Below are 25,331 nucleotides of genomic sequence, written 5' to 3' on the forward strand. Positions count from 1 at the left end.
CAGGTGGAGGCAAGGAGGGAGAAGAGTAATCCAAGTCTGAAGCCCCATCGTGTTTCCTGGTTTGACTGCAAAACCAGTGCACAGCGCCCCGGGAGCAGACATCTTTCCCAGTGCTGAGCGTTCTTAGCATCATCAACAGACATGCCCGAGAGGGAGCCCACGGAGGAATTCTCTCTAGTCTGGGACGTGCGGGGCCCACCCAGGGGCCAACGTCCTGAGAACCCACGCTGAGCTCAAGTCTGAACCTTCTGAGTTGCAGCCTGAACCTTCAGATAAAGAGGCAAATGGAGGGCGCCTGGGTGGCTCAGTTGGTTGAGCGACTGCCTTCGGCTCAGGTCATGATCCTGGAGTCCCGGGATCGAGTCCCACATCGGGCTCCCAGCTCAGCAGGGAGTCTGCTTCTCCCTCTGACCCTCCCCCCTCTCATGTGCTCTCTCTCTCATTCTCTCTCTCTCAAATAAATAAATAAAATCTTTAAAAAAAAAAAAAAAGAGGCAAATGGAGATTTTCTTACAAGGATCGGCAACCCTGGACGCTCCAGCTCCGCAGCCTGCAGTGCAGAAAGAGTGAGGCCTCTGGTTTTCCACAGACCGACAGGTCAAACACTGATGTCTCGTGGTCCACACCCACACTTGCCGGAGTTCCTGACCCCTCCCCGCCAGAGAAAGAAAAATGGGGGACACAGTCCTTACCTGTGCTATGTTCCCCTTCCTCTGCTGACTGCTTGATCCAGTCTCCGGTTTTGTCGACGTGAAATAACTTCAGGTCCTCTTCATCTAAGGCAATGTCTCCCCAAAAGACAGCTGCAGAGAAAAAAAACATAAATGGATCCATTTAGGCTGGAGATCAGGGAAAAAGATGGATTTATTAACGCCCCGGAGGACATTAGATGTTGGGTAGCAAACTCTAGAAATGACAATCCATCCAATCAAATCTCTCCCTGAACCTAACACATCAGGCTGGTAGAGACAGAAGAATGGCGTATAATAGTTCTGTGTACCAGAGCCACAGGGCTGGAGCCAACCACCATGATGATCAAGGCCTAGGTCTATAAGGTATTTTGAAAGGGCACCCTGTCTTACTCGAGCTGTAAGCAGCTCTGGGCAAAACCACCACATAGAGATAGCTGTTTCTTTCTCCTCCAGAGTCCCCAGGATATAAAAGAAAAGCATAATGTGATAAATGATACTACTGTTCACAATATTTGCTGCCCTTCCCTGGGGGAAGATTATATTTCTTTGCCCCATTAATGTCAGAATTGGCCACTTCACCTGCTCTAATAAATAAATGTGAGAGAAAGCTTTAAGAGTTAGTGCACGATTCACACGTCCTCTTTTCCCTTTCCCAAAAGACAAGCAATGTTCTAGATAGGGGCGACTCTCTCACTCTGAGTTCTAGGGTAAATAGGATGGGGAGCAAAGGTATGGCTGACCAGGATGGATATGTAGCATGAATGAGGAGAATAAAACCTGCTAGTTTTACAAGTCTCTGAGATTTGGGGCTATTTGTTACTAGAACACAGACAAATGTGTTTATCCTGACAAATACGGAAATTGCTATCAGAAGTAGTATGCTGCTATAACAAAAATCCATTGTGTTTGGGCAAGGCAGTGAGTGTCAAGGAAACTGTTACTGAAGCCTGGAAGGAGGTGAACTATGTTATGCAGTGATGGGGTACCTGGTAAAAATATTGGCCTGTATTCACTTGGAAAGCAGATGATAAACCGAATGAGCTATGGCTTTAAGTGAAGAGATTGAGAGTCAGAATGTTAATAGCACGCCTTAGTTGCTATTAGCTGTGTTTGATAAGGTACTACAAGAAAGAAAAGGGTTTCATAGAGAATTGGGCAATTTATAGTGGGAATGACAAGGCGTGGAGAGAGTCCAGAAATTCAAGAAGAGCTAACCTATTCTCATCACTAAGCAATAAAAGAAAAACTGAGAGGGCCTTTGAGTAACAGAGGCTAATTAAAACTTAGCTTTGTGGTGAAGAGAAATGGGAACTCTCACCCATTGCTAGTTGGAAGATAAGATGGTATACTACCTATGGAAAATCATTTGGCAGTTTCCTAAAAAGTGGAACATGATCTTAAAAACATAATCTTAAAATCTCAAAGTTTCCTAAAAAGTTAAATATAATCATATGATCCAGCAATTCCACTCCTAGGAAATCTTCCCAAGAGAAATGAAAAGATATGTTCACACAAAGACATAAACTCAAATGTTTATAGCAACCTTATTCATAATAGCCCCAAACTTGAAAACAACACAAATGTCTATCAGCTGTTGAACACATAAACAAAATGTGGTATATTTATAAAATATTCAACTATTTAGCAATTAAAAAGAACAAACTATTGGCACATGTATGACACATATATGTATTGACTACAACATGTATGAGTCTCAAAAACATCATGCTAAGTGAAAGAGGCTAGATGCGATAGACTACATATTACATGATTCCATTTATATTAAATGTCTAGAAAAGGCTAATTTATAGAGCTAGAAAGATTAGTGATTGCTAGGGTTGGGGGCAGGACTGAGATTTGGCTATCAATGAGCACAAGGGAGCTCTTCCCGGTGGTGGAAATGTTCTATAATTTAATTGTGGTGATGGTTGCACAACTATGAATTTACTAAAATCACTGAATTGTACACTTACAATGGTGAATTATACAGTATGTAAATTATACAAGAAATCTGTGTGAGAAAAAATAAACCACTCAACCTTATTGCAAGGACCAGTCAAGATGGTGCCCAATACATGCTTTCAGTGGGAGAAGAATGGGGAGGGACAGGAGACTGAAAGCAAGGTTCCCTCAGAGAGGCCTAGCAAATGCCAAGTGCCAGCAACTAAGTCCAGAGAGAGAGAGGCATGTCTAGAAAACAACCGTGGTGTGGCCCCCCCACCCGCAGCTGAATCAAACAGGAAGATGACTAACATTTCAGAAAAGCATGTGTCAGAAGAGCCACTAGAACGGCCTGCAGGAGACTGCAACTCTTTGAGACTTAAAATGACCCCAAATGATCCTTGGGCCCCCAACCTTCTATGGGGAAGGAAGGGGGCTGAAAAAGATGTCCTCTTCAGATACAGCCAATGAGAATAACGGAAAAGAAAAGACAGGACCCCCCCCCACAATGGCACCATGGAGGGCCATGTTGGAAAGATGATCGGAGAACTACTCACAGGAGGTGGAATCAGAGCCCTCCCCTGGAGAGCACACATGGGGAAGACACCTCGTGGCCTGCCACTGCATCCTAGTCCATCTCTGGAGCCAGAGAAGAGCAGAGCTCTAAGATGTAAGTTTCAAAAACAAGAATAGTCAGGGAACAGCAAAGAGTGCTGGGATTGGTTCGTGATGTCTGCCGTGGGCAAGTGTGGGAGTGGCAACCCTCCAGGGTGTGTTCGAGGTCCCTGCTTTCATCTTTAGGAAGAGAATCGGGGTGATACTGCTGTAGAAGAGAAATCAGAGGTCTGGTATAAAAGCAACTGCTCTCCTTAGAAATCAAAAAGAACAGATTGAAAAGTGTTCCCAAATAAAATAAGATACTGTCACAACACATAAGAAAAAACGATGGATCAACGATTAGCACTACACCACTGTGCAATAATATTTTCTGCAATGGTGGTAGCCATTTCTGCAATATGGTAGCCAATAACTACATGTGATTACTGGGCACTCGAAATGTGGCTGGTGTAACTGAGGAACTGAATTTTACGTTTTATTTTATTGTAATTAAAATTTAAATTGCTACCTGTGACTAATGGCTATATTATGAATACAATATAAACAATATAAACTAAAATTGTATATGGTATACATAATATAATATAAAATAAAATAATAAATTATATTTAAAATAGCAGCAAAAAGCAACACGTATCTAGGAATAACCTTGATACAAAAAGTGTGATACTATGTCAAGAACGCAAAATTCTACTAAAAGCTATAAAAAGTGACTGACATGAAAAGAAAAACATACTATGTTCCTGAAATGTTCATTCTTTTCAAATTAATGTGTAGGTTTAATATACTTCAATCAAAATCCCAATAATGCTTTTATTATTGACAAAATGATATTAAAGTTCATCTGCATGATTAGGTGATAACACTCAAGAAAGAGTACTAAAGGAAGACTGGCTTCATTGGACTAATTAATATGTTACATGTTATAACATACATGTTATAAAAATACATGTTATAAATATGTTATAAAGCTACAACAACCCTGCAACATAAAATAGTCTGGAAGCAATCCCTAGGCTATATAAGAAAATTCATATATGAGGAGGTCTCACAAATTTGTGGAAAGAGGGGGCAATCAATGAATTATGTTGAGACGAATAGGTTAGCTATTCGAGGAAAAATCAGGTTGGCTTTGAACTTACACTACACCAGAATAAATTCCAAATAAGTAAAAAATATATTAAAATTTAAAAATTAAATCAACAAGTTGGCAGAACAATATTTAGAATCAAATGAGCTAATAAGTCTATGGATTCAAAACACACAGCTATTGAATTCTTACCAAAAGGCAAAACATGGCCCCTGGCAATCTCCTAAGAGAAGCTCTGGGAGGGTTCCTTTCTCTTTCCCCCACCAACCCCGGCTACTAAAGTGTAATTCACAGACAAGCAGCAGCATCTCAGAGCTCCATAGAAATACAAGATCGCAGGACCCACACCAGACCTGTTGAATCAGAAGCTGCATGTGAACAAGATTTCCAGGGAGAGCGCGTGCACACTGAAGTCTGAGAAGCACAGACCCAAGGCGCCAGAGCTTTTGCCTCCATCAACCATGCCCCTAGGGGCACATAGAGAACTTGAAAGGATAGGCCAGAGGAAGCATCTAAAATGCCCATCAGTGAAAATGCCATGGGCTTCAGTCTCGGCTGACCCCACTGAACTCCAACCTGCAATTTAGGGAGTTGTCACAAGGTGGTGTTTTGTTAGGAAGCTCTGGCTAGTAACTCTGTCGGGAATAGATTATGAAATACAATAGGAAAAATGCTTTTCAGAATCCAAAAATAGAAATCTTTAAAGTAGTCAGGTCCAGTTTTAAATAAGAAATTTGCAAATATAAAAGGAGACTAATTTTAAAGAAATACTTTCTAATGATATCTAATCAGTGATGTGCTGATAATTAACAATTGGCTAGGGGAGGGGAGAGCCTGGTTTGTAGCATTTGCTGATTTCCCTGGTGTAACTCCCACGGTGGCTGATTTCGAGGTGGCAGAACATGGTGTTGGGAAAAGGAGCGTACCATGGGCTCTCACAAGCTTGCAAGTGAGAACCAGCTCCAGCAGACTACTGTAATAATAATGATGAGTAGCCATAATGTTATGTTCCCCATCTGATCCCATGTGTATGCCTGGCCCTCAAGGCTTCAAAAGATGACCATGAGTCAGCCTTGCAGGGAAAGGCTCCCATCCCAGGATTCTCACAGCATCTTGCCCTGCCTGTCTTTTCCCATCTACAACAGAAGCATACAGCACTCTGTCTCGGATACCAGGCCAAATGCATTCTATACATCAACCTCAAATGAAGGGCCAGAGAGGAGATAAGACTTGGCCAAGGTCATGCAATCAGGAAGAGGCTTCACAGACGTTTTAAGCTAACCGAGGCCTCCCCGATTCCCAAGCCAGATTTCTCCCTGACCAAGCCACTCTTCCCAAAGTTTCGCATTCTAATAAGAAATGTGGCATTAAATAGCTTTCCTTACTGCAGGACTTCTCAGAGCCTTTACAACCCTAACAAATATCATGAGTCTCTAAGAGAAAGAGAATGCAGCCTTTCCCAATGTGGTTTGCCCTGGGTTCTCTTTTCGCTGAATCCTGATCTAAGGAACACCTTTTGGAGACTGTTGCACTGCTCAGCAATCCTCCAGGAATTATAGACTCTGAGGCCTAGAAGGGGCCCTACTGGTCCCCGGGTCCAACCCACCCACTCATGCCTGAATGGCCTCTTCTCACACACTTCCAGTGACACAGAGCTCACACCCTTCCAACGCATCCCCTTTATCTTGGATCAGCTCTTTTTCTCCCAAATCTGATGTTTCAGTTCTTCTCTCAGGAGCAAGGCACAGAAGAGAAAGGGATTGATCCCCTTAAGCACCAGCCAGATGCCAAGCTCTTACACTCCTCTAACCCTGCCGACGGCAACTCCGTGCAATACACATCATCACACTCATTTTTCGGATGAGAAAAGCAGGCTCAGGCGATTGGGCAATTTGCTCTGGGCCACCTCTCAAGTCCACTCTCAACTGCCATCCATCTTTGCCTTGAAATGATCCAGGCTGCTCAGTGAGGGAGGGAAGCCTACAGAGGAGGGACTAATTTAGCCTGGGGGTTAGAATCAGGAAAGGCCTCACAGAGGGGGTGACACTTGAGTAGAAGGATGAATTACAAGCAGAAGTTTGTTAAGTGGACAGCAAGAGCAAAGGGCCCGTGGTGAGAAGCAGCAAAGCAGTGTCAGGACAGGAGCAGAAGGGGCCCAATGAGGGCAGCCTGGTTGATGTGGGGGACCCACTCATGTGGATTGCCAATGACAGCAAGAGCAAGGGAGGATGTGAGGCCACAGGAACTGAGGGGCTGTGCAAGGGGTAAGAAAGGTCCAGACACTAGGAACAGAATCCGGGGCTGTTAGAGCACCCACGGTGGAGCTGGTCACAAGGAGCCCCTCACTTTGGTTCAGCCCTTCACAGTTCCCTGTGACTCTCCTCTCCTCCCCACCACTCACCCCAGACCCTCTCCACCACTCACCCCTCCCCACCACTCACCCCAGACCTTAGCTCAGAGCCTGCCATGTTCTGGGCCTTCAGAACGTGTTCGTGACAACTGAGGGCAGGTACGATCCCCGTGTCACAGGGGAAAGCTTAGCCAGAACCGTGAGCCCCATTTTATGGGGGAAAGTAAGGCTTAGGGGAGTTAACAACTAGCCCACATTTACAACCTGTGAAAAGTGGATGGGCCTTGAAATCAGACCTTTTGGCTCTAAACTTGGAGCTCAGCTCACTGCTTTGCACAGGACCCCGTTTCTTGAATTGGGACTCCAGATGGGGGCTGATCTCACGGTCAGCAATAAGAGCCCTGTTTCCAGAGAAGCTGCTGGCCTGACAAAGGCTGCAACAGCCCAGCCAGGGTGCTTCCGGGGGACAGAGTGCCGGAGGGGTGGGCCAGGGTACTCTGCACACCCCTTCCCACCTGAGATTCTGAAAGTCTGGTTGGGGGGGATCCTGGGGGTGTTATACATAGTCCTTGGGTTGAGGCCTACAGAGCTGGGAAGCCCGTGAGCCAGGCAGAAGCCCAGCCAGTCAGGGGGAGACCCCTTTGACTCTGCCATCACCCTGTCACCAACCGTACCCTCCCTAGGATTCTGTTTCCTGGTGCCCTGAGAGTGGGAAGCCCAGGGGGACTGACACAGCTTAGGGATACCCCCACCTTCCCAGTCCACCCTGGGGCCCACTCCAAAACCCGAAGAGACCTGGATCTGTTATCCCATGGGAGTGACTTCCACAGGTGCTTAGCTCTCCCTCCCCTCTACCAACCAGGCCATTTCCTCACCTTCATATCTACACTTACAACTTGGGCCTGAGCTAAGAGGTGGTCTAGTTTTCAATCAGCTTCCCTCACAGGGACCTCAACGCACATGTTCCACCGTAGAGCTGCATCTCAGGACACGCCAGCCCAGATTAAAGCAGTGTGGAGCCACGGACATCATCTATACCCAGAAAGAGGGAGTCTGGTTGCTGTGTGTGACGCTGGACAAATAACTTTTCCCTTTGGTGACATTTTCTTCACCCATACAAGGAGACAGCTGAACCAGCTCGGTGCTTCCCAAGTCATGGTCCACAAACCACTTGGGTTCGAAGTGTCTAAGGAGAGCGTATGCATATGCATATATGACACTAATCCCCAGGCCCCAACCCAGGCCTATGAAATCAGAATCTCTGGGGACAGAATCTCCAGGAATATACATTTAAAACTCATGCCCCCACCCCACCCCCTTCAGGTGACTCATGCTCACTTTAGTTTGGAGACCAGGAGAGTCCACCGCCTCTGAGATCCCTCCAGCGCTAAGGTTTGATTTCCCTACAATTTCTGTATCCCCCCACCCAGGGCCCACCCTTTGTCATCCCGATGACAAGCCATGAAGGAAGGAGATGGCGCTAATGCTCTGTTTAAGAGTCGCCTAGAGAGAAGCCGAGATGATCAGAGGAACTAAATACGGTGCATTCTGACATGGGAATTCCTCTCAGCAAACAGGCTGAGGTAGGGTGCGTGGGCCCGAGGCGGGGACAGTTACAGGGAAATCCTACCCAGAGACACATTTAGTTCACTTCAAGTTTCCAGCAGAGGGATTTAACAGGTTTAAAGCAGTTTTCTGTGAATCTTTGTCAAGGGAGTGTATGTACAAACAAACAGGGAGGGTTTTTTTTTTTTTTTTTTTAGTAAAAAGTTAATCGGCTTAAAGTGTGCAACTAAATAAGCAAAGCTTACATTAAAGTGACCCACAGAGAAAGGACCCCATGGAAAGAAAGTTCTAGGAAATACAATATGGCCTCTATGTTCTTTTGTAGTTTCACGCTATAAATATTCATGGCGCGGTGTTAATGGGGTCCACAGCTCTATGCAACCACAATAGTTTTTTTGTTTATTCTCAGGACCATGAACTTTGAAACCATGAACCTAAATTTCAGGACTCTGCATTCAGGCGCATTTGCAGAGCACGAGGGGAGAGGTTCGGGCTCTCGGAGGACAGAGGAGAGGAAACAGGGCGAGATGTGAATCACGCCTCCTGGATCTTTTGGTCGAGATTAAAAAGTAGGGTCTGTTTAGTATGGGAGGCCTCCTGTCTCAGGGTGTCCAGCTGCTCAAGCTTGGAAATGGCCCCCACGAGGGACAGATAGCTTAGTTACTCAAGCATATGGCTGAGAGGAGCGGGGAGTTAGAAATATTTTAATTGGATCCGATTCATTGCAAGTTTCACATGCTTTAAAAAAAAAAAACTAGTCTGAATCATGGAATTTCTAAGCTAGAGAGAGTTTAAAAGTCATCTAAGCAATGTCCTTCTTTTCCATGTGAGGAAACAGGTCCTGGAAGGTTAGATGATGTGCTCAAAATATCACATTCAGAAGCCACGTCTGCCGACTCTCAACAAGTGCTCTTTCCATTTACACCAGGGATGGCAAATATGAGACAAACATGTGCTCCCCTCCCCCCAGGGCAGATATCCCTAATCATGGCCCTCCTGTCCATCCTAACACAGTGCTTCAGAGGGCCAGCACAAATTGATAGAGATGGCACAGGAGCTGGGCCCTATTTGCTATCTACACCCTACACCATGCTGGCAACGTTCATAATCTATTATCCACTGGTTCCAGCTAAGGGTTTCCTATTCAAAGTCACTTATAGCCTGAACTCAGCAATCTGAGAGCACGCAGAAGAAACACCCCCAGGCCTTAGAATCCATAGGGTCCTCCCTATGTTAAGGGTCAGTCAGGACCGAGGAGAGCACCACACACAGATGGCTGAGCTCCGAAGGCTGGTTCCACCTCAGGAGCACGCCCAGCCCGGCCTGCTGTCTTGCTTGGCACCATCCTATTTTACAGATGAGCCAAGGGCATCCGGCTGGTGCCTGGGCTGGTGGCCACCTTGCTCGAGGCAGATACGGCCTCCTGCCTCGCCCCTGCTTCTCCATCACACTATGGCCACACCAGCGCCTTAAGGAGCCATGCCGCCTCTGTGCTTTCCACGCAGGACTCGCTTGGCTTAAGAAATACCTGCTTGGCTATCTCCCAGAAAGAAAGGATTATCCACTAGATTGGCAAGAGCAGGCAGGTAGGCCATATTGGCCAGGTTATTTAAGTTTTAGCTCCAAATAGGTTTCATGTCATGCACCAAGCCCACTCAATTGGTCATGCACCTCGAGGTGACTTCTTGGGCTCACAGAAAAGAGCACCATGGTCAATCAGCCATGTCTGCCTTTGCCACGGGGGAGAAGCGGCATCCTACGTGCCACACATTGGCCATTTACAAATGTACCTTTTAAAGATACTAAAAGTATTTCCATCCATGTAAAAGAATATCTGCAGCAGATCCTGAGCTATGATTAAAGTTATTCTTCCTGTACTTACTCTCCACCCTCTCTGCCCTGCCCAGGAAGGCTGATCCTGTGGCCTGCCTGCATCCTCCATGGCCCCCGGCTCTCTGGCTTCTGGGGGCATTCAAGCAGGAGGAGACCCTGGCAGATGAGATGGAAGAGGAGGGAAAGATCCAGACATTTCTTCCCTCCTTTCTCCCCCAGCTTGGTGCTCTGTCTCTCGCAGCAGGTGCATCCCTCAGCCACTTCCCCTTGTGCTTGGTTCCAGCTCCTATAACACTGCCCCCTCCCCATCCCTTCAGCCACAGGGGTGGCTTGCTGGCCACTGGGTGCTTCATGCTCTTCTTTGTCCCTTAACCCTGCCTCTGTAAGTAGTCTCTTCATGGAGGTCTCTTCGATTGAAACATCTGGGGTAAAGTCTGTTTCCTGCCGAGACCCTGGCTCACACTGTTCTAAGAAAAATCCTTCTGTTATTTCCACAGCTGAACAGGACAATGGCATTCAGACTGATAAGGGGATTGGCTACTTTGGCCTAAGAGCACACTTTCGCTGCTTCATTCCAGCAGAATATGACTTACTGCTCTCTCACACGCGCTGTGTTCCCACAGCCCGAGCTCACAGGCCTCCACTCAGTATTGAAGAGAAGGGTGCAGTTTAGGTCCTAAGAGCCAGAAGCTTCTTGGGCTGTAATTTTTCATCTTATGTGCCTGATTCCAGGACCAGGCATATCTCATAAGCCCTAATATCTCCACTGTGGAATGATCTTGCATAGAGCCACAAGTTACCAGCGCAATTATGCAGGACTCATTCTGAAGACAAAGGCCCATTGGAGACCCTAAGTAGTGCAGAGAGTAGAAAGATATGCAGGCAGAGGGTAAAGGAGACCAGGCATCCACCTCCAGGCCAGAGCTGCCCCGCCTCCCCAGGCCCTCAGGGTTCTCACGGGAAATGTGAAAAACTTAGAATAAATAATCCCAGTGGTTCCTTCTAGCTCTGACATTCTACAGGATTTTACTCTGAGATCTTACCTTGTATATCAGTAATAGTAATGAGCTTATCATCATTGTGACTAAATTTTCTTCATAAAGGTCCGGCAAGTTTAGTCTATTGTGGCAGAGATCACTTATGGTCCACCAATACCTTTTCTCCCTTCTTCCCTAAGAATGGAACCTCTGACTTTCAGTTCCAGGCCTTCCCAAAGAAACATCCCCCCGACTCCCCTGTAGCTATCTGTGGCCACATGACCAATGAGATAGTAGATGCTGACGGGGCAAATGGCATCTCCTGCAAACCTTCTTCTCACACATTCTTGGTCCCTCTTTCTTTTCCATGTCTCCCATGTCTAGACTGTGTTTGTGATGGTTTGAGCTCTGGCTACCACCTTGGGCCATGAGGACACAGGCCTCAACCTCGGGAGAACAGAGGGGCAATCTGTAAAGAGACTGTATCCCGGAGGATTTCCCGGAGCAGAAGACTTACTGGCTGGGCCTGCATTGCAGAACCTCCAGACTTGGATGTGAGAAAGAAACTTCTAGCTTGGGTAACTGATGTTCCAGCTACCAATATATTGTTTCTCAGCTCTAAATCTACACTTTCGGGTCCTGCTTTGTGGTGCACGAGCTGGACGCTCGAGCCCTTCCTCCTCTGCCACCCGGCATGGCATGAGGCTTTATCAGTAGAGGGCACTAGAGGGAGAGTGCCAGGGGAAGGGATTTTTCTTCCCGGTTCCAGGCGTTTCATCTTTCTTGTTCCTATGGAGTGGCTGCCAGCACTGTTCAGGAGACCTTCAGAGTTTGGCCCATACTCCAGTGGGCGACTCCCCACTCAGCAGTCTCTTCCTGTAGCACCTCAGTGAGCTTCTCCAACTTCCAGCGAGCCACAGCCACACCCTGTCCTATGAAGTCAGAAGTTCAGTCTGGGTGGGGAGTTTACTCCTTCCCTAGTAATTGCTCCGCGTGTCTGCTCATTCTGTTTTCCTTAGAGTTCTCCAGTAGCCACTTCCCTTTTGCTAGTTTATAATCCTTCATATTAAAATTTTTGAATTAGTTTCTCCAACTACTGGTGTGATTTCAGTCTCCCAACTGGACCTCGACAGACATAGCCAATTAATGTGGGTCCATTACTAGCAAACCCCAAATCTTAACTGATATAGCCACGCAATCATCGCCACGAAAGAAGTGAATGATATGGTACAGAATAAACTCTCTGCTTTTTAGAGATCTTCTCTCCAAAAGTTATTTGTGACAAACGTGACAGATAAAAGGTTGAAGTTCCTAAAATTTAACAGTTTCTACAAAATGTTAAAAAAATGACCATACAATTAGAAAAATGAGCATGGAGAGAAGGGGGAAAAAAGCTCATAAATAAGACGAAAACAACACGAAATAAACAGCATAAGCAGGAAATGCACATGGCAAAAGATATACAAATGGTCAAAATAAGCTGTTAAAGGTTCAAAATCATTTGTAAAGGACATACAATTACAATATAAATGCAAACTGAAGAAACAGCAAATTATTCTTCTCTTATCAAACCAGCAAAGATTTTTAAAACTAGAATACAGAATGTTAATCTTTTTTTTAATTAACATATGATGTATTATTTGTTTCAGGGGTACAGAACGTTAATCTTAATGGAAATTCAAAGGAATGAAAAAATGTGAAGGGCAATTTGAAAAGAAGAATCTAAAAGCATCTACACTTTTGCCTCAGCAATTCCACATGTAGGAATTTTTTCTAAAGAACTAATGCTAAATGCACATAAAAATCTAGCAACAAGGATGACTCCAGTGTCACTGTGTATAAAAGCAAAAGAAAAGATTAGGGAAAATCTCTATGGCCAACAATAGGGGATTGATTAAACAAATTATAGAGCATCTATACAATGATGTACAAAGCAACTTAAATCAACGTTATAGAAGTACATTTATTACGCAAGCAGCTTTACTATCATGCAAAGAAGGTCACGCTACTAAGTGAAAATGAAACACCAGCAGGCTCAAAGCAGAATGTACAGCATTTAAAGAAAAAACATAAACACACATAAGAACTTTTTGGAAGAATACACAACCAAATGTTAACAATTACTTCTAGGCTATGGAATTACTGGAAATTTTTACTCTTGCTTGCTCTTTATATTTTCTAAATGTTCTTCAGTGGATGTGTATTAGCTGTGTAATTAAGAAAACTGTTTTATGTTAAAAAGTAATCTCTCTTTCCTGCCCACCTCAAGGACACCCCAATGCTTACTGAGCATGCCTTGATGAACTCATTCATGTTTCAACTCTGATCTTGAGATGCAGCTCAGCTTGGGACCTCTCCCACACGTAGACCCACGATCTCCCTCCTATCTTCCCTTCCTTTCCATTCCCGAGGCCGTAGCCCAAGTCTGGTCCTCCTGCTCCCAGGCCTTGACCTTCTGGTGGTCCTCCTATTTCCTGCTTCTACAGATCCTAAGCATTATATGTCTTCATTATAATAGTCCTCTGCTCAAGAAACATCAATAGCTCCCCATTTCCTAAGGGACATGTTTCAAATGTCTCAGCTTGACATCCACTGTTCCAAGCTTCTCTCAGTCTTGTCTCTGCTACTCTGCAAAGTAAACCAGAGCAACCCCCCAGCTCCAGACACATCAAAAGCACTCCTGCTACCTCACCTTGACTCAGTTCCTAATGTGCACCCCAGCTTCTTCGAATCCCATCCATCCTTCTAGGCCAAGATCAGGGCTTACCAGGAAGGCTTCCATGATTTTCTTATGGTGATTGTTACCTTTTCCAAATCCCTCTGGTATCTCATTTGCTCAGGTTTTCATTTCACAAATACTGCTTGAACCCCCACTATGTGCCAGGCGCTGTGCTGCTGACCTGGAAACCAAATGAGTCTAGTTTCTATGCCTTGGAGCTCACTGTCTCATATGTAGACAGACATTGAGCAAATAATCACACCATTGACTATGCCCCGTAACGGACAGTGAAAGTTGCCATTCAGGGAAACAAAGGTGATGAGAGATTTAAGAGAGGAGTCCTGATGGAGAACAGGACCTAGGAAGGCCTCGGAGGGTCAGGGGTGGGGGGGGACGATATGTAAGCTGAGGGTCCTAAGCAGATCTGATTTTGTAAATATGATCAAAAGTGAGTTTCGAAAAGAGCACTCTGCCTACGCCGTGGAAAAGAGACTGCAGGAAGCAAGTGGGGCAGCAGGGAGGGGGGGTCAGGCACTGTCGCAATCAGCCCAGCGGGGAGCCCACCTCTGGCCAAACGGTGGCAGTGGAGATGGAGGAGGGGGACTGGCAGGACTTGGGCTGGACTGCACGAGAGGGAAAAGAAGAGACAGCTATCCGGGATGACACCGGAGTTTCTGGTTGAAGCACCTGGGTGGACTCTGGTACCACGTGGTACCTGCCGCCACAGAGCCCAGCCTTCGGGAATCAAGCTGAGTCTGAGCCCAGGGTGAGAGGATGGGAGGACAGTGCCAGTTCAGCGAGGAGAACGGACCCAGGAACGTGAAAAAGAGTTAGGGTGGAAGGTAGCTGGCTCCTGTGGGAAACTGGCTCAGGCAGGACTCACATCAGCTCAAGGCCAGTAACCCAGGTGGGAGGAAGGGGAGGAGGCTTGGTGCAAATTGCAGGATGAGCTTGGAGATAAGTGGCCCAGCTGGCGGAGCGGGCAAAGACTCGGGGCTGAACGTCAACACTCAAGTGCTCATGCAGACGAGCTTGAGAATATTTATTGGTAATTGACAGAAGTGGTAGAGGGTGGCGTGATCATAGATAGGTCTGTAACCAATCAGCAGGAAAGCTCGGTTTCTGTTGCTATGTTTGCATCCAGGCAGAACTGTATTATGAGCAGGCTAAGAGGATACCATGAGAAACCTGCTTATATGCATTTGGTTTATCTGTCATCCTCCCTCTGCTTCATGGATGAGAGCGAGAGAGCTGTGGAGCAATAAATTATCACTTGCCACATGCTATGGATCCCAAGTGAACTCTTTGTAGCCCTGAGAGGGAGAGATAAGCATACACAGGCCACAGAGAGATTGTCACTTAGAAATTCTTAAATGGGGAACAATAACAGGAGTAATAGTAACCGTCGCAAAGAGAAGAGCCAACAATTAATAACTGCTCGCTAAACACTTCTGTTCACTGCCTCATTTAATCCTCCAGCAAACCTATTTGATGGGTTTTCATACCATTCCCATTTTCCAAATGAGGAAACGAGTTCAAAGAGGTAAAGAAACTTAGTCAAAACCACACACGGACTGAGGACAGAGGCAGGCTTCATGCCATGGGCTGCTGGAGGCCAAAAACAGTCTCTTAAACATGACATTTCACTGATCTGCTCTGTCTCCCAACGGCCACTCACCCATTTAGGTCCTCTCCCTCCGGGGTGAAGAGAGTGACTGGACCCATCATCCTCAACCAGCCTGACACCAGGCACTGCCCCAGGCCTTCAGGGAAAGGGATGGAGGAACAGAGAGGGGACAGATGACATTCAACACTTTGTATCATTTCTCCCCGATGCTTTGGGACTGAGTACTTTGAAGGCCAGAAGTGTCTTATCCTTGTTGGAGTCCTAGCCAAGGATAGAGAAAAAGGCAGGGAGGAGGCAGTGGGCTATGGTGCTCTGGGGAGCAAGTACACCAACATGACCTTCAGAGTGGACAGCACAGAGGTGCTTATTGACGGCGTGGAGGGATCCAGGAGAAGGGAAGTGGCTCTGGGCTTGGAGAGGCCATGTGCTTAGGGAAGACAAGAGGGGTTGGAGGTCCTTGTCTCACCACGTATGAGTTCAGTGTTCCACACACGCCCCAGCCCAGCTTCTCCCCTGTGTGTACCTGGACCATATCTCCTAGTGCCCACAGATCATAAGAGCCCAGACCATCTCCCATGAGTGCTCAGATCATCTCCTGGCTATTTGAGAGACCAGTGGAGAGAGGAGAAGGAAAAGAGCTTTGAAAACCATCAGGCATGGCCCCAAGCTCTAAGGCAATGCTGTAACCACCGTGAAGGTTAATATCGTAATTCTCCTTTTGAAAAGCATGCTGAGGGGTGAGAAGGCAAATGTCTGGGGATCAATGAAGTTACATCCTCTATTCAGATTACTTGACTAGGTGTCCATAGCAGAAGGACTGTGCCACCATCAAACATGATGTGGGCCCAAATCCTGCTTGCACCTCAGCTATTTGCAACTTGGGGGAATGTATGCTTTTATTTATTTTTTATTTTTTAAAGATTTTATTTAATTATTTGAGAGAGAGAGAAAAAGAGCATGAGTTGGGGGTGGAGAGGAGCAGAGGGAGTGGGAGAAGCAGACTCCCTGCTGAGCAGGGAGCCCGACGCGGGGCTCGATCCCAGGGCCCCAGGATCATGATCTGAGCCAAAGGCAGACAGTTACCAACTGAGTCACCCAGGTGCCCTGAGGAATGAACGCTTTTAAAAATAAGAGTGGCTGGGGGTCGGGGGGGTGGGGGGCATTGGCTGAATGGAGGCTCAGGCCCAACACCATTCACATATCTCCAAATAGTCAGGGGCTGGCTTCTCAGTGGGGCCTACACAGCTGGTTGGCTTGCAGGGTGCGGAACCACCCCTCTGCCCCTACCTCAGGATAATATCAAGGAAGCCAATGACATTCGCGGCACATTTATTTTCACACCAAGGTCTCTGGATATAGAAGAGCTATGAGCAGAGGTGTCGTCAGGAAACATAAAGCTCTGGAAACATCATCTGGCTTCTGTTGTTCAGATACTTGGTTTCCTGCCACTTGGAAACCTTGTTGAATTTTTGTGAGATGAGAGTAATAAAAACAAAAATATTTACTGAATACTTACCATGTTCCAGGCACTATTCAAAGGCTTTGTCTATACTAACTCGTGTAATCTTCATAATAACCCTACGTAGTAGATATTAGTATCCACATTTTATAGTCGAGCAAACTGAGATTCAGAGGGCTGAAGCAGGTTGCTTAGGGTCCCACAGCCACTAAGTGGTACAGCCAGGATCTGAACTCGGGCACTTTGTCTCTAGAGTCTGCCCACTTAGCCCCCAGGTGTCTCACATCATGCAAGGTGGTGCTGTTCAGGGGACTCAATTTAAGCCACATACTTTTTGCGCATGACGGGTTCTTCCAGGGCCACAGGATTACTGCAATATTTCACATTTACTGAAGGATTCCATTTACTCCAAAGCCTGGGTGCAGAACCAGCAGGCTGGGGAGGAGGCTGCCCACTCTGGTTCGTGTCCTGAGAGTGGCTAGAGAAGCAGCAAGAAGCAGAAGGTCCCCAACTCACCACGGGAGGTGCTGCTGAATGGGACAAGCTGCTGGCCTGTCTACACCCGCTTCTATCAGCAGCATCTTCTTCCTGAGAAGGTCACGTTCAGCCCTGAGCGTGGTGGGTGCCCTACAGATCCAGGGCTGCTGTGGATGGCTCTGTGGTTCAGCTCCTGCCCTCCTCTCTGTTTCACTGGGCAGGGGATTAAAGGATTTGCTCCCAACATACATGCCACTCCCAGAAGAGGGTGTGAGACACTGATCACTGCAGAGCTGGCGAAGGGAAAGAAGAGAACAGTGGGCTCCACTGATGTCAGAGTCGGGGATCCACGTTGGATGATACCATTGAGGACTTTGTCTTCAGAACCTGAGCTCCGTCTACAAAGACAACGTCAGAAGTCACAGGACCATCAATGTCAGGCAGAAGGTCTGGGCATGAAGCTCAGTTTCCCCATGTGCAAAATGGGAACTGACAGAGCTGCCTGTTTACTCCTGGGGCTGGGTCAGGATCAATGGGATGGAGTTCCTGCTCTCACTCAGCTCTTGGACTATGCTCATCCGAAGGGGGTCAAGGTGTGCCCCTTCCAGGCCTCTCCTCTCCCAGACACTGCCCACCCCAGTGTGAGTCTTGCCCACTGTTGGGACCTCTGGGTTCTGTTGGGCATCTGAGGGCCACGCTGGCTCTGCTTGCTTGAGTTGCTTGCTGTGTCTTTGTATGACAGTTACTGAGGGGCCAAGACCATGTATTTCTTCACCCAACTCAGCCCTGGCCCGTCCTCACCTTCACTTACTTTTTTTTTTTTTAATCTTTATTGAGCTATAACTCACATACCATAACATTCATCCTTCAACTACTTAGGAGACACTGTTTACCAATAATTTTCAGGTCTGAATGTAAGAATCCCTAACTACACTACATGAAATCAGTTGTTCATTTACTAAAAGAATTCAAATTCCTCTATAGCATGTCAACAAAGAGCTCAAGAAGGGGCTGTGAGTACCTGCTCTGTGTTCTAATGATGTACACATCAGTCACTGAACGCTTGCCCAAGCCAGAAGCTGTGCTTGAATCACGTAATCCTTTCAACAATCCTGAACGGTGACTATTAGCAGTTCTTGCCAAGTGGAGGAAACAGAGGCTCAGAGGTTAAGTAACTTACTCCAGGTCACAAAGCCCTGCACAGGCAGCAGGTTTTGAATCCAGGTCTGTCAGGTGTCAAAGCCTGTGCTCTTCCCCACCTCAGGCCTTGCCCTAGTGCACTTCAGGGGGTGACAGGTTAGAAAGAGAGATGAACTAGATGCTGCTCCTGCCTGGAGAAGTGGGAAAATAAACTTCCATTTCCATACAGCCCTGAAATATTTTGACTCCGTCAGATCAGCACCTGCCCATCAGCAAGGACCCCATGACAAGTAGGAATGAAAATAAAGTTGTAAAATGCCAGCTGCCCTGTCCTGAGTGTGGCCCATGGGGGTGGGAGTCTGACAGGAGAGAGTAGTAGGGGTACCATGGAGACAGGCCTCTAGGAGGCCCCATGGAAACCTCACAGCTATGCATAAGAAACCAGGGCACCTGCTCCTGCCATGAGGATGGAAACCCCCGGGGGGGGGGCACGTCCCAGGACCCCAGGACCCCCCAACTTGGAGCGCTCTTAGGAGGGCTGCAGCCCACTGGGCCAGGTCTGCATCACTACTTTCCAGGCTGACAGTGAGCATGGAGATCCCTTCGGCCATAGACCCAATCCACACAGGGCCAAAGTCATCATTCCCTCCTTCAGCAAATACTGATGAGTACCCCACAACGTTCCAGGCACCGCCCTAGGCACTGGGCTTAGAGCAGTGACCGAAACAGACAAACATCCCCGACCTCACAGACTAGGACATTCCAGCCTTGCATTGGTAATATGAGGGCTGCTGGCTGCCCCAGAGAGTACTGTCCTTGAGGGCTCTGGGGGGCTCTGAAAATCAGGAGCTGATGGGTGAGGTCACTGTGTCCGGGAGAGCCTGACAAGGTAGAGTAGGGCCCCACATTTCAGGCAGAAGTAAGGTCTAAAAGTGTGGGAAGGGAAGAGTAGCTTCCAGACCAGCACCCTCACCACTGGCTCCTAAGCCATATGCCGTCAGCCATCAGGGAGCACTGACTATATTCATTTATGTAGCAATACATGTTTTTATCATGGGTGAACATGGAGTAGTGAGGAAGGCCCTGGGATTTATCAAGCCGCCAGCTGGAAAGGGAAGTTGACTGTCGGCTAGTTTCCTTGGGTTTAGTAAATCCAGAAGACTGCACAGGACTTTACAGTTTACAAAGCGCTTTTGCATCATTTGAGCTTCATGTAGACAATTTTGGTGATCTAAGTCACACATCCTCAACTTAACTCTGGGCCGTTCCATGCAGCGCTGCATGTCTCCCCACTTTTCTGCTTAAGAACTTTTTCTGAATCTGTTAGCGACCATGGTGCCTGAACACACAGATGCAGGCTGCATATACCAGAAATAATGCCTGGAGGAGCATGGCAGGTCCTATTTTCCCAAACTGGCTGAGGCAATATCCCCTATTCCACAAACTCTTTTAACAATGTGACTTTGATACTCCTCCCGTGGAGAGCTGGGTTTAGGTTCCTTCCCTGGAATTTGGTAAGGCTTGGGACCACAGTGGAAATGACGATATGCAGCTCCCGAGGCAATACAGCTTCCATCTAGTTCTCTTGGGATGTGAGCACTTAGAATCAAGCTGCCATGCTGTGAGGAAGCCCAACTAGCCCGCATGGAGAGACCACACAGAGAAGCCATTTGCAGGCTCCCAAATGAAGCTCCAGATGATTCCAGCCCCCAGCTGTCAAGTCACACCCACCTCCATCACCTCCGCCTGCAAATCTTCCCAGGAGAGGCTCAGACACTGCAGAGCAGAGACAAATCACCTCTGTAGTGCCCTTTCCAAACTCCTGCAGAATCACCAAAACAATAAAATGGTTGTTGTTCTATACCACCGAGTTTGGGTGGTTTTTTACACAGAAATCAAAAGAATAGGGAGCAAATAATGAAGGACAGCATTTCTTTGGAGAAATGCTCCAGTCCCCTATTGTATGGGCAAGGAATCCTACGAGACTTTCTGGAAGCTTTGCAGAGGTCCTGGTGGGTGCAAGACTCCATCAACAAAAGCAGCTACTTCAATTCACTCCCTTCGTTGGATTTCCTCCTTCTCTGTTCTACTCTTCCTGCTTCTTGGGATCACCTCCCAAACGAACTATCGACACACAAGTCCTTGTCTGAGGAATCTAGCTACAACTAGCCACAGACCCACCCTATAAGGCAAGTGGTTTATTCTCATCCCCATTTTGCAGATGAAAAGACTGAGGCATGGAGAGGTGAAGTGACTTGCTCAAGGCCACACAGGGAGTAAAAGGAATAAGGACCCAGGCCTCTGGTCCTGAATCCAGCTAAAGAATTGTGGATGAGAGCAAATAGGCAGGAGAAGCCCTCAGAAGCTTTGCAAAGGTCACTCTCAGAGGCATGGTGGTTGGGAGGATATCTTATAATTCACTATCAATTGAACCCTTGGCTGCACTTACAGTATTAGATGGAAAAACAAAAACAAAAACAAAAACCAGCAGAGAGAGCTGTGGACTGCTAGGCAGAGACTGTGCCCAGAAAGACCAGTGTACCTCACCAGCCCCAGGCTAGGAGGACCGCACACATTCACTCCCACTCCACCAGCATCTGATTTGAAAAGCATCCCTTTTTTACAGCATTAAGTAGATTGTTCATTAGTAAATTTAAATGTTACACTTTAAAACTTGCTTCAAAGGTCCACATGAAGATGTTCCTTTAACAAGTTTCTAGAAAACCTGTTTGTAAAGAACCTACATAGATAGCCGGTGCTGTTTTAAGCACTTTAATCTATTTGGAATCATCCTCATTTATAAACAAGGACACTAAGGCACAGAGACATTAAGTGTATTGCCCAAGGTCACACAGAATGTAAACAGCAGAGGAAATGATAAAATTCATAAATGGTAAAATGGTAAAAAAAAAAAAAAAAACGATTTTCAAAATGGTAAAAGCGGTGAAATGGTAAATAGTAAAATAGTAAACAGTGAAACACTTACCAGTTTGGTCAGCCTCTGAGAAGCTGAGCTGGAGGCAAAGGTCATAGAACCACAGAACACTAAGTAGGAAGGAGCCAGGGGCGCAAATTCAAACACCCACAAGGTGTGAAGTGGGCACAGGGCAAGACAGCTGACAGACGTGGACCAAGAGAACCAGCTCTCTGGGCCTGTCAGTTTGCAACCCTAACAAGTCTAACCACCTTATCCTGCAGATGAGCAACTGAGACCCCAAGAGGAGGGGACTTGTCTGAGGTAACACAGCTCCAAGAGGCCAGGACCAGATCCCCGACTCTCCTCCCTGCACTGTGTCTGCAGCATAATGCACTGTGTCCCACTCAAGAAAGGGCAGGTGGGACGTGTTTTAGATTCAAAGCCCTGAAGCCCTCCTTCTTGGCAGAGGAGTCAGAAGTTGGGATTTACTGGGATAGGATGAGAGGCTGCCCCTAAACATTTGGTTTAAATGTGGAACCAGGAAACGCAGTGTTCCCCCTCAGCCTCGACACATGTCCTTCCATTGAGATCTCAGTGCCCTGGTGAACTGCTTTTTGTCCTTCCAGAAGGCTTTTCCTAGCTCTGGGAATTTCCAGAAGCATGGACAGACTGAGATGTGACCTTTTCCCCAGGTTTCCCTTGCCATCGCCCTCTTCTGGCCACTCTTAGAATGAGCACAGCTTAAGGAGAGGCCAAGGCGACTGAAGATCAAGGATGGCTATGGAGCTTGCCTGGAGCGGGCTGAAACCAAGCTCCCAAGATCCTCTACTCTCCAGCCCGGCCCGCCCATCCCATCCTGTGTGCGAAGAGTCACAGAACACGCATGCCCTGGTTATCTAGCATTTTCTACAAAATTATTGGAGGCAAACCTGCCTTACCGTTATTCCACAAGGCTGCGACTGGGAGCTGGAGGGCTCTCCCAGACAGATCTGTGCCTCTTTCACCAGGATTTGCAGCACCCAGCATACCAGAGGTGCTCAGTACATGCCTGAACAGACTGTTGGCTTCCCGAGTCGAGGCCCCAGCTGCCCACATCGGGGCCCAGAGGCCCCAGCACACATCCAGTAGAGTCCAGGATCTGACAGGCTCACGGGATGGTTGATTCATCTCCTTTAGACCCCGCCTCATTTTCACAGCCTCAGTCTCTTTCCCGGCAAGGTCACCACCATTCCAACAGTGCTCCAGAGACTTCTCCCTGATCATGGGCTGGGTCCCATGACAAACTGAGATACTTCGGTTGGGACATGCTACCTGCTGACATTTTCTCAAAAGACCCAGGAACCAACATTTCTGCGCACCTTCTTAACTCAGAAGCCCCACCAGGTACAGCAATAGGTGGGTATTCTGGAGGACTATTCCTGCAAGGTAAGACCAGGCCCCTCAAGCCTGGTCTTCAACCTTCACAAGACACTCAGGTCTCACAGCCTCTGGGTCCGCCCGCCTCCTAGTGACCTGGTCTTCCCCCAGACTTCGCCCAGTTCTGATCTGTCCGACCCCCAACCTAGCCCATAGCCGCTGCAGTAACAATACAGGTTATTACAGGACCATCTCATTTCTCCATTTGCAGAGAATTTCCCCATACATCATGAGACCTCCTATAATACTGCGCCCAGTTTAGAGATGAGGCAACTGAGACTACCAGAGGTCTCCAGGGAGTGAAGAAGTGGGGCCCCTGGCCACGGCGCTCCCCCAGCCCGGGCCGACCACAGCTCGGGGAGAGGAGGGAGGCCGCGCTCTCCGTTCCGTGTGTTCATCTCTGCGGGCCGCCGGCCGCCGGCCAGGAGCGGTCCCGGCCGGAGCTCCCCAGACTCGTGGGCTCTCGGGAACCTGCGCCCGGGGCCCGCGGCCCGCGGCGCTGCCGCCCGGAGCGCTCGGGCTCGGAGGCCACGCCCCTGGGGACCCACGAGCCGGCTGGTGGCTCCGGGAAGGGAGCCGCGGCGCCCCGGCCCGATGTGCGCCAGAAAGACCCGCGCGTCCCGGGGCGCCGCTTCCTGAGGGATTAGAGCACGTGCCGGCTTCCATCTCCGCGCCCCCCAGACCCGGACCACTTTCCCTGTGCCGGCCGTGCAGCTTTTCGGGTTTTGTTCTTCTCTTCCCAAGAGCAGGCACGAGATCTCGGGAAACTTTGCGCACAACTTGCAAACGCGGGGAAGCCGGGGCCAGGGCTCCCTCCGAGCCCGGGAGCTGCGCGCCCAGCCCCGCGGTCCGGCGGCCGCTCGTGCGGAGCACCTGGCTGTCAGGCGGCCCGCGCGCCCGCCCTCCTCGGCTGTGGGAACGCGCCCGAAGCTGCCACCCGGGGCGCGCCGCAGGCCCGCGGCCGGGACGTCCCAGCCGGAGTGGCATTGTTTTCCCGGGGAGCCGGGCGATCTCGGGGGAGGGGAGGGACACCCGCCCCACAGACGGCCGCGCAGGCTTGCCCACCACTCATTTGCATTTCAAAGGCAAACTTCTGCCGGACTTCCCCGGCGGCGGCGGCGGCGGCGGCACCTACCGGCTTTGCACGGGTCGTGGTAATGCTCCAGCTGCTGCTCCGCGCCCTCCTCGCCTTCCAGCGCCGAAGAGTCCGGGGCGGCGTCCGAGAGCTCCGCCAGCCCCCCGGCGCCGCGGCGCAGCGGCGGTAGCAGCAGCAGCAGGACAGGCAGCAGCAGGGGCACCGGGACCCCGAGAGCAGTCGCCCGGGGCATGGTTGCGAGGGGCCGACGGAGAACGAGGGAGATGCGAGCACGGAAAGCTCCGCTGGACCAGGCACCGCGCACAGGGCAGGTCGGCGGCGGCGCGGCGATTACGCACGGCTGCCCGGCATGGCTCGGGCGCGGAGCGAGCAGAGCGCGGCGCCCCGGTCCGCGTCGGGGCGCCCGGGAAGCCGCCGCCCGGAGCTTCTTGCCCGGCGCCCGAGGCTGCGGCGGCTGCGGCTGTGGCGGTGGTGGCGGTGGTTGGAGCAGTGGCCGCTCCGCCCCTCTCCACCCGGGCTGGACCACACAGCCCTCGCCGGGGGCCCCGGGCAGCCAATCACTCGGGCGCCCGAGGCGAGGCCCCTCCTCTTCCAGGCACCTCCGCAACTTCGGAGAAAGGGGAGCGAGGTGAAGATGCCGAAGGCAAGGGCCCGCGGAGCTCCCACCGAGCCCAGGGCGCCCTTCTGTCGGCGCCACTTCGGCCTCTGGCCCCCCGAGAACGTTGCTCCTGAAGATCAAGGCTGGACTTCCCGCTTATTTGTTGGCGTAACTCACTTTACAACTCCCTGACGCACACGTGGGCGAAGGCAGGCAGCAGTGGCGGCGGCTCCGAGCTCAGGACGAGTAGCCCGGTGTGCGCGGTCCGCGTCGTTAACCGACTGGCTCTGTGCTTTCGGACAATCGTTTCTCCTGAGGAATGAAGTTAATCTTCTCGCTGGTAGATTTCAGCTCAGAAAAAAATAAAAGATTACGATTCTCTCAGCTTTCTCAACATCCCTCGTCCAGCCACGAAGGACGCTTGCTGCAGCACCCACCTCATCCAACGTGGTGGCTGGTGATACGGTGCCTTAGGGGAAGAATTATTTAAAATGACAGATTTCCCCTCTTGGTGACCTATCCTTTAGCAAAACTGTTTAAGATGCCTCATACAGGCAAAAAGATTGACAAATGAACAGCTGTACGTGCTATTTGTGTTACATTACAGACATGTTTTTATTAAATAAGCCACTCACCATTAACTTGATGGAATAAAAATGACCAATTTCTGAAGTCTGGTTATTTTTTGCCAATTAAAAACATATGCCCAAATAATTCAGAAGAATAATCAAGAGATACTTGAAACCCACTCCCACGCTGTACCTTAAATGTAAAAATTGTCAGAGCTGAGCCATTTTTATAGACATAAAAAGTAC

The 25,331-nt window shown here is 48.7% G+C and overlaps 1 protein-coding gene across 1 annotated transcript in view; it reads right to left on the reverse strand.

Annotated features, from left to right (window-relative positions):
* TLL2 (tolloid like 2) overlaps positions 1-24,211 on the reverse strand; it is a 116,772-nt gene extending 92,561 nt beyond the window's left edge. Inside the window, exons 1-2 of the mRNA XM_035026106.1 lie at positions 23,958-24,211; positions 693-803 (exon numbers count right to left, since the gene is read on the reverse strand). Of these exons, the coding sequence (XP_034881997.1) occupies positions 693-803; positions 23,958-24,150 (304 nt within the window). The 5' untranslated portion in view covers positions 24,151-24,211. The remainder of the gene's footprint in view (positions 1-692; positions 804-23,957) is intronic.
* Positions 24,212-25,331: the final 1,120 nt, after the last annotated feature.

Source organism: Mirounga leonina, unplaced genomic scaffold (genome assembly GCF_011800145.1).
Source record: "Mirounga leonina isolate KUSES-001 unplaced genomic scaffold, KU_Mleo_1.0 Mir_114, whole genome shotgun sequence".
Taxonomy (NCBI): Eukaryota; Metazoa; Chordata; class Mammalia; order Carnivora; family Phocidae; genus Mirounga; species Mirounga leonina.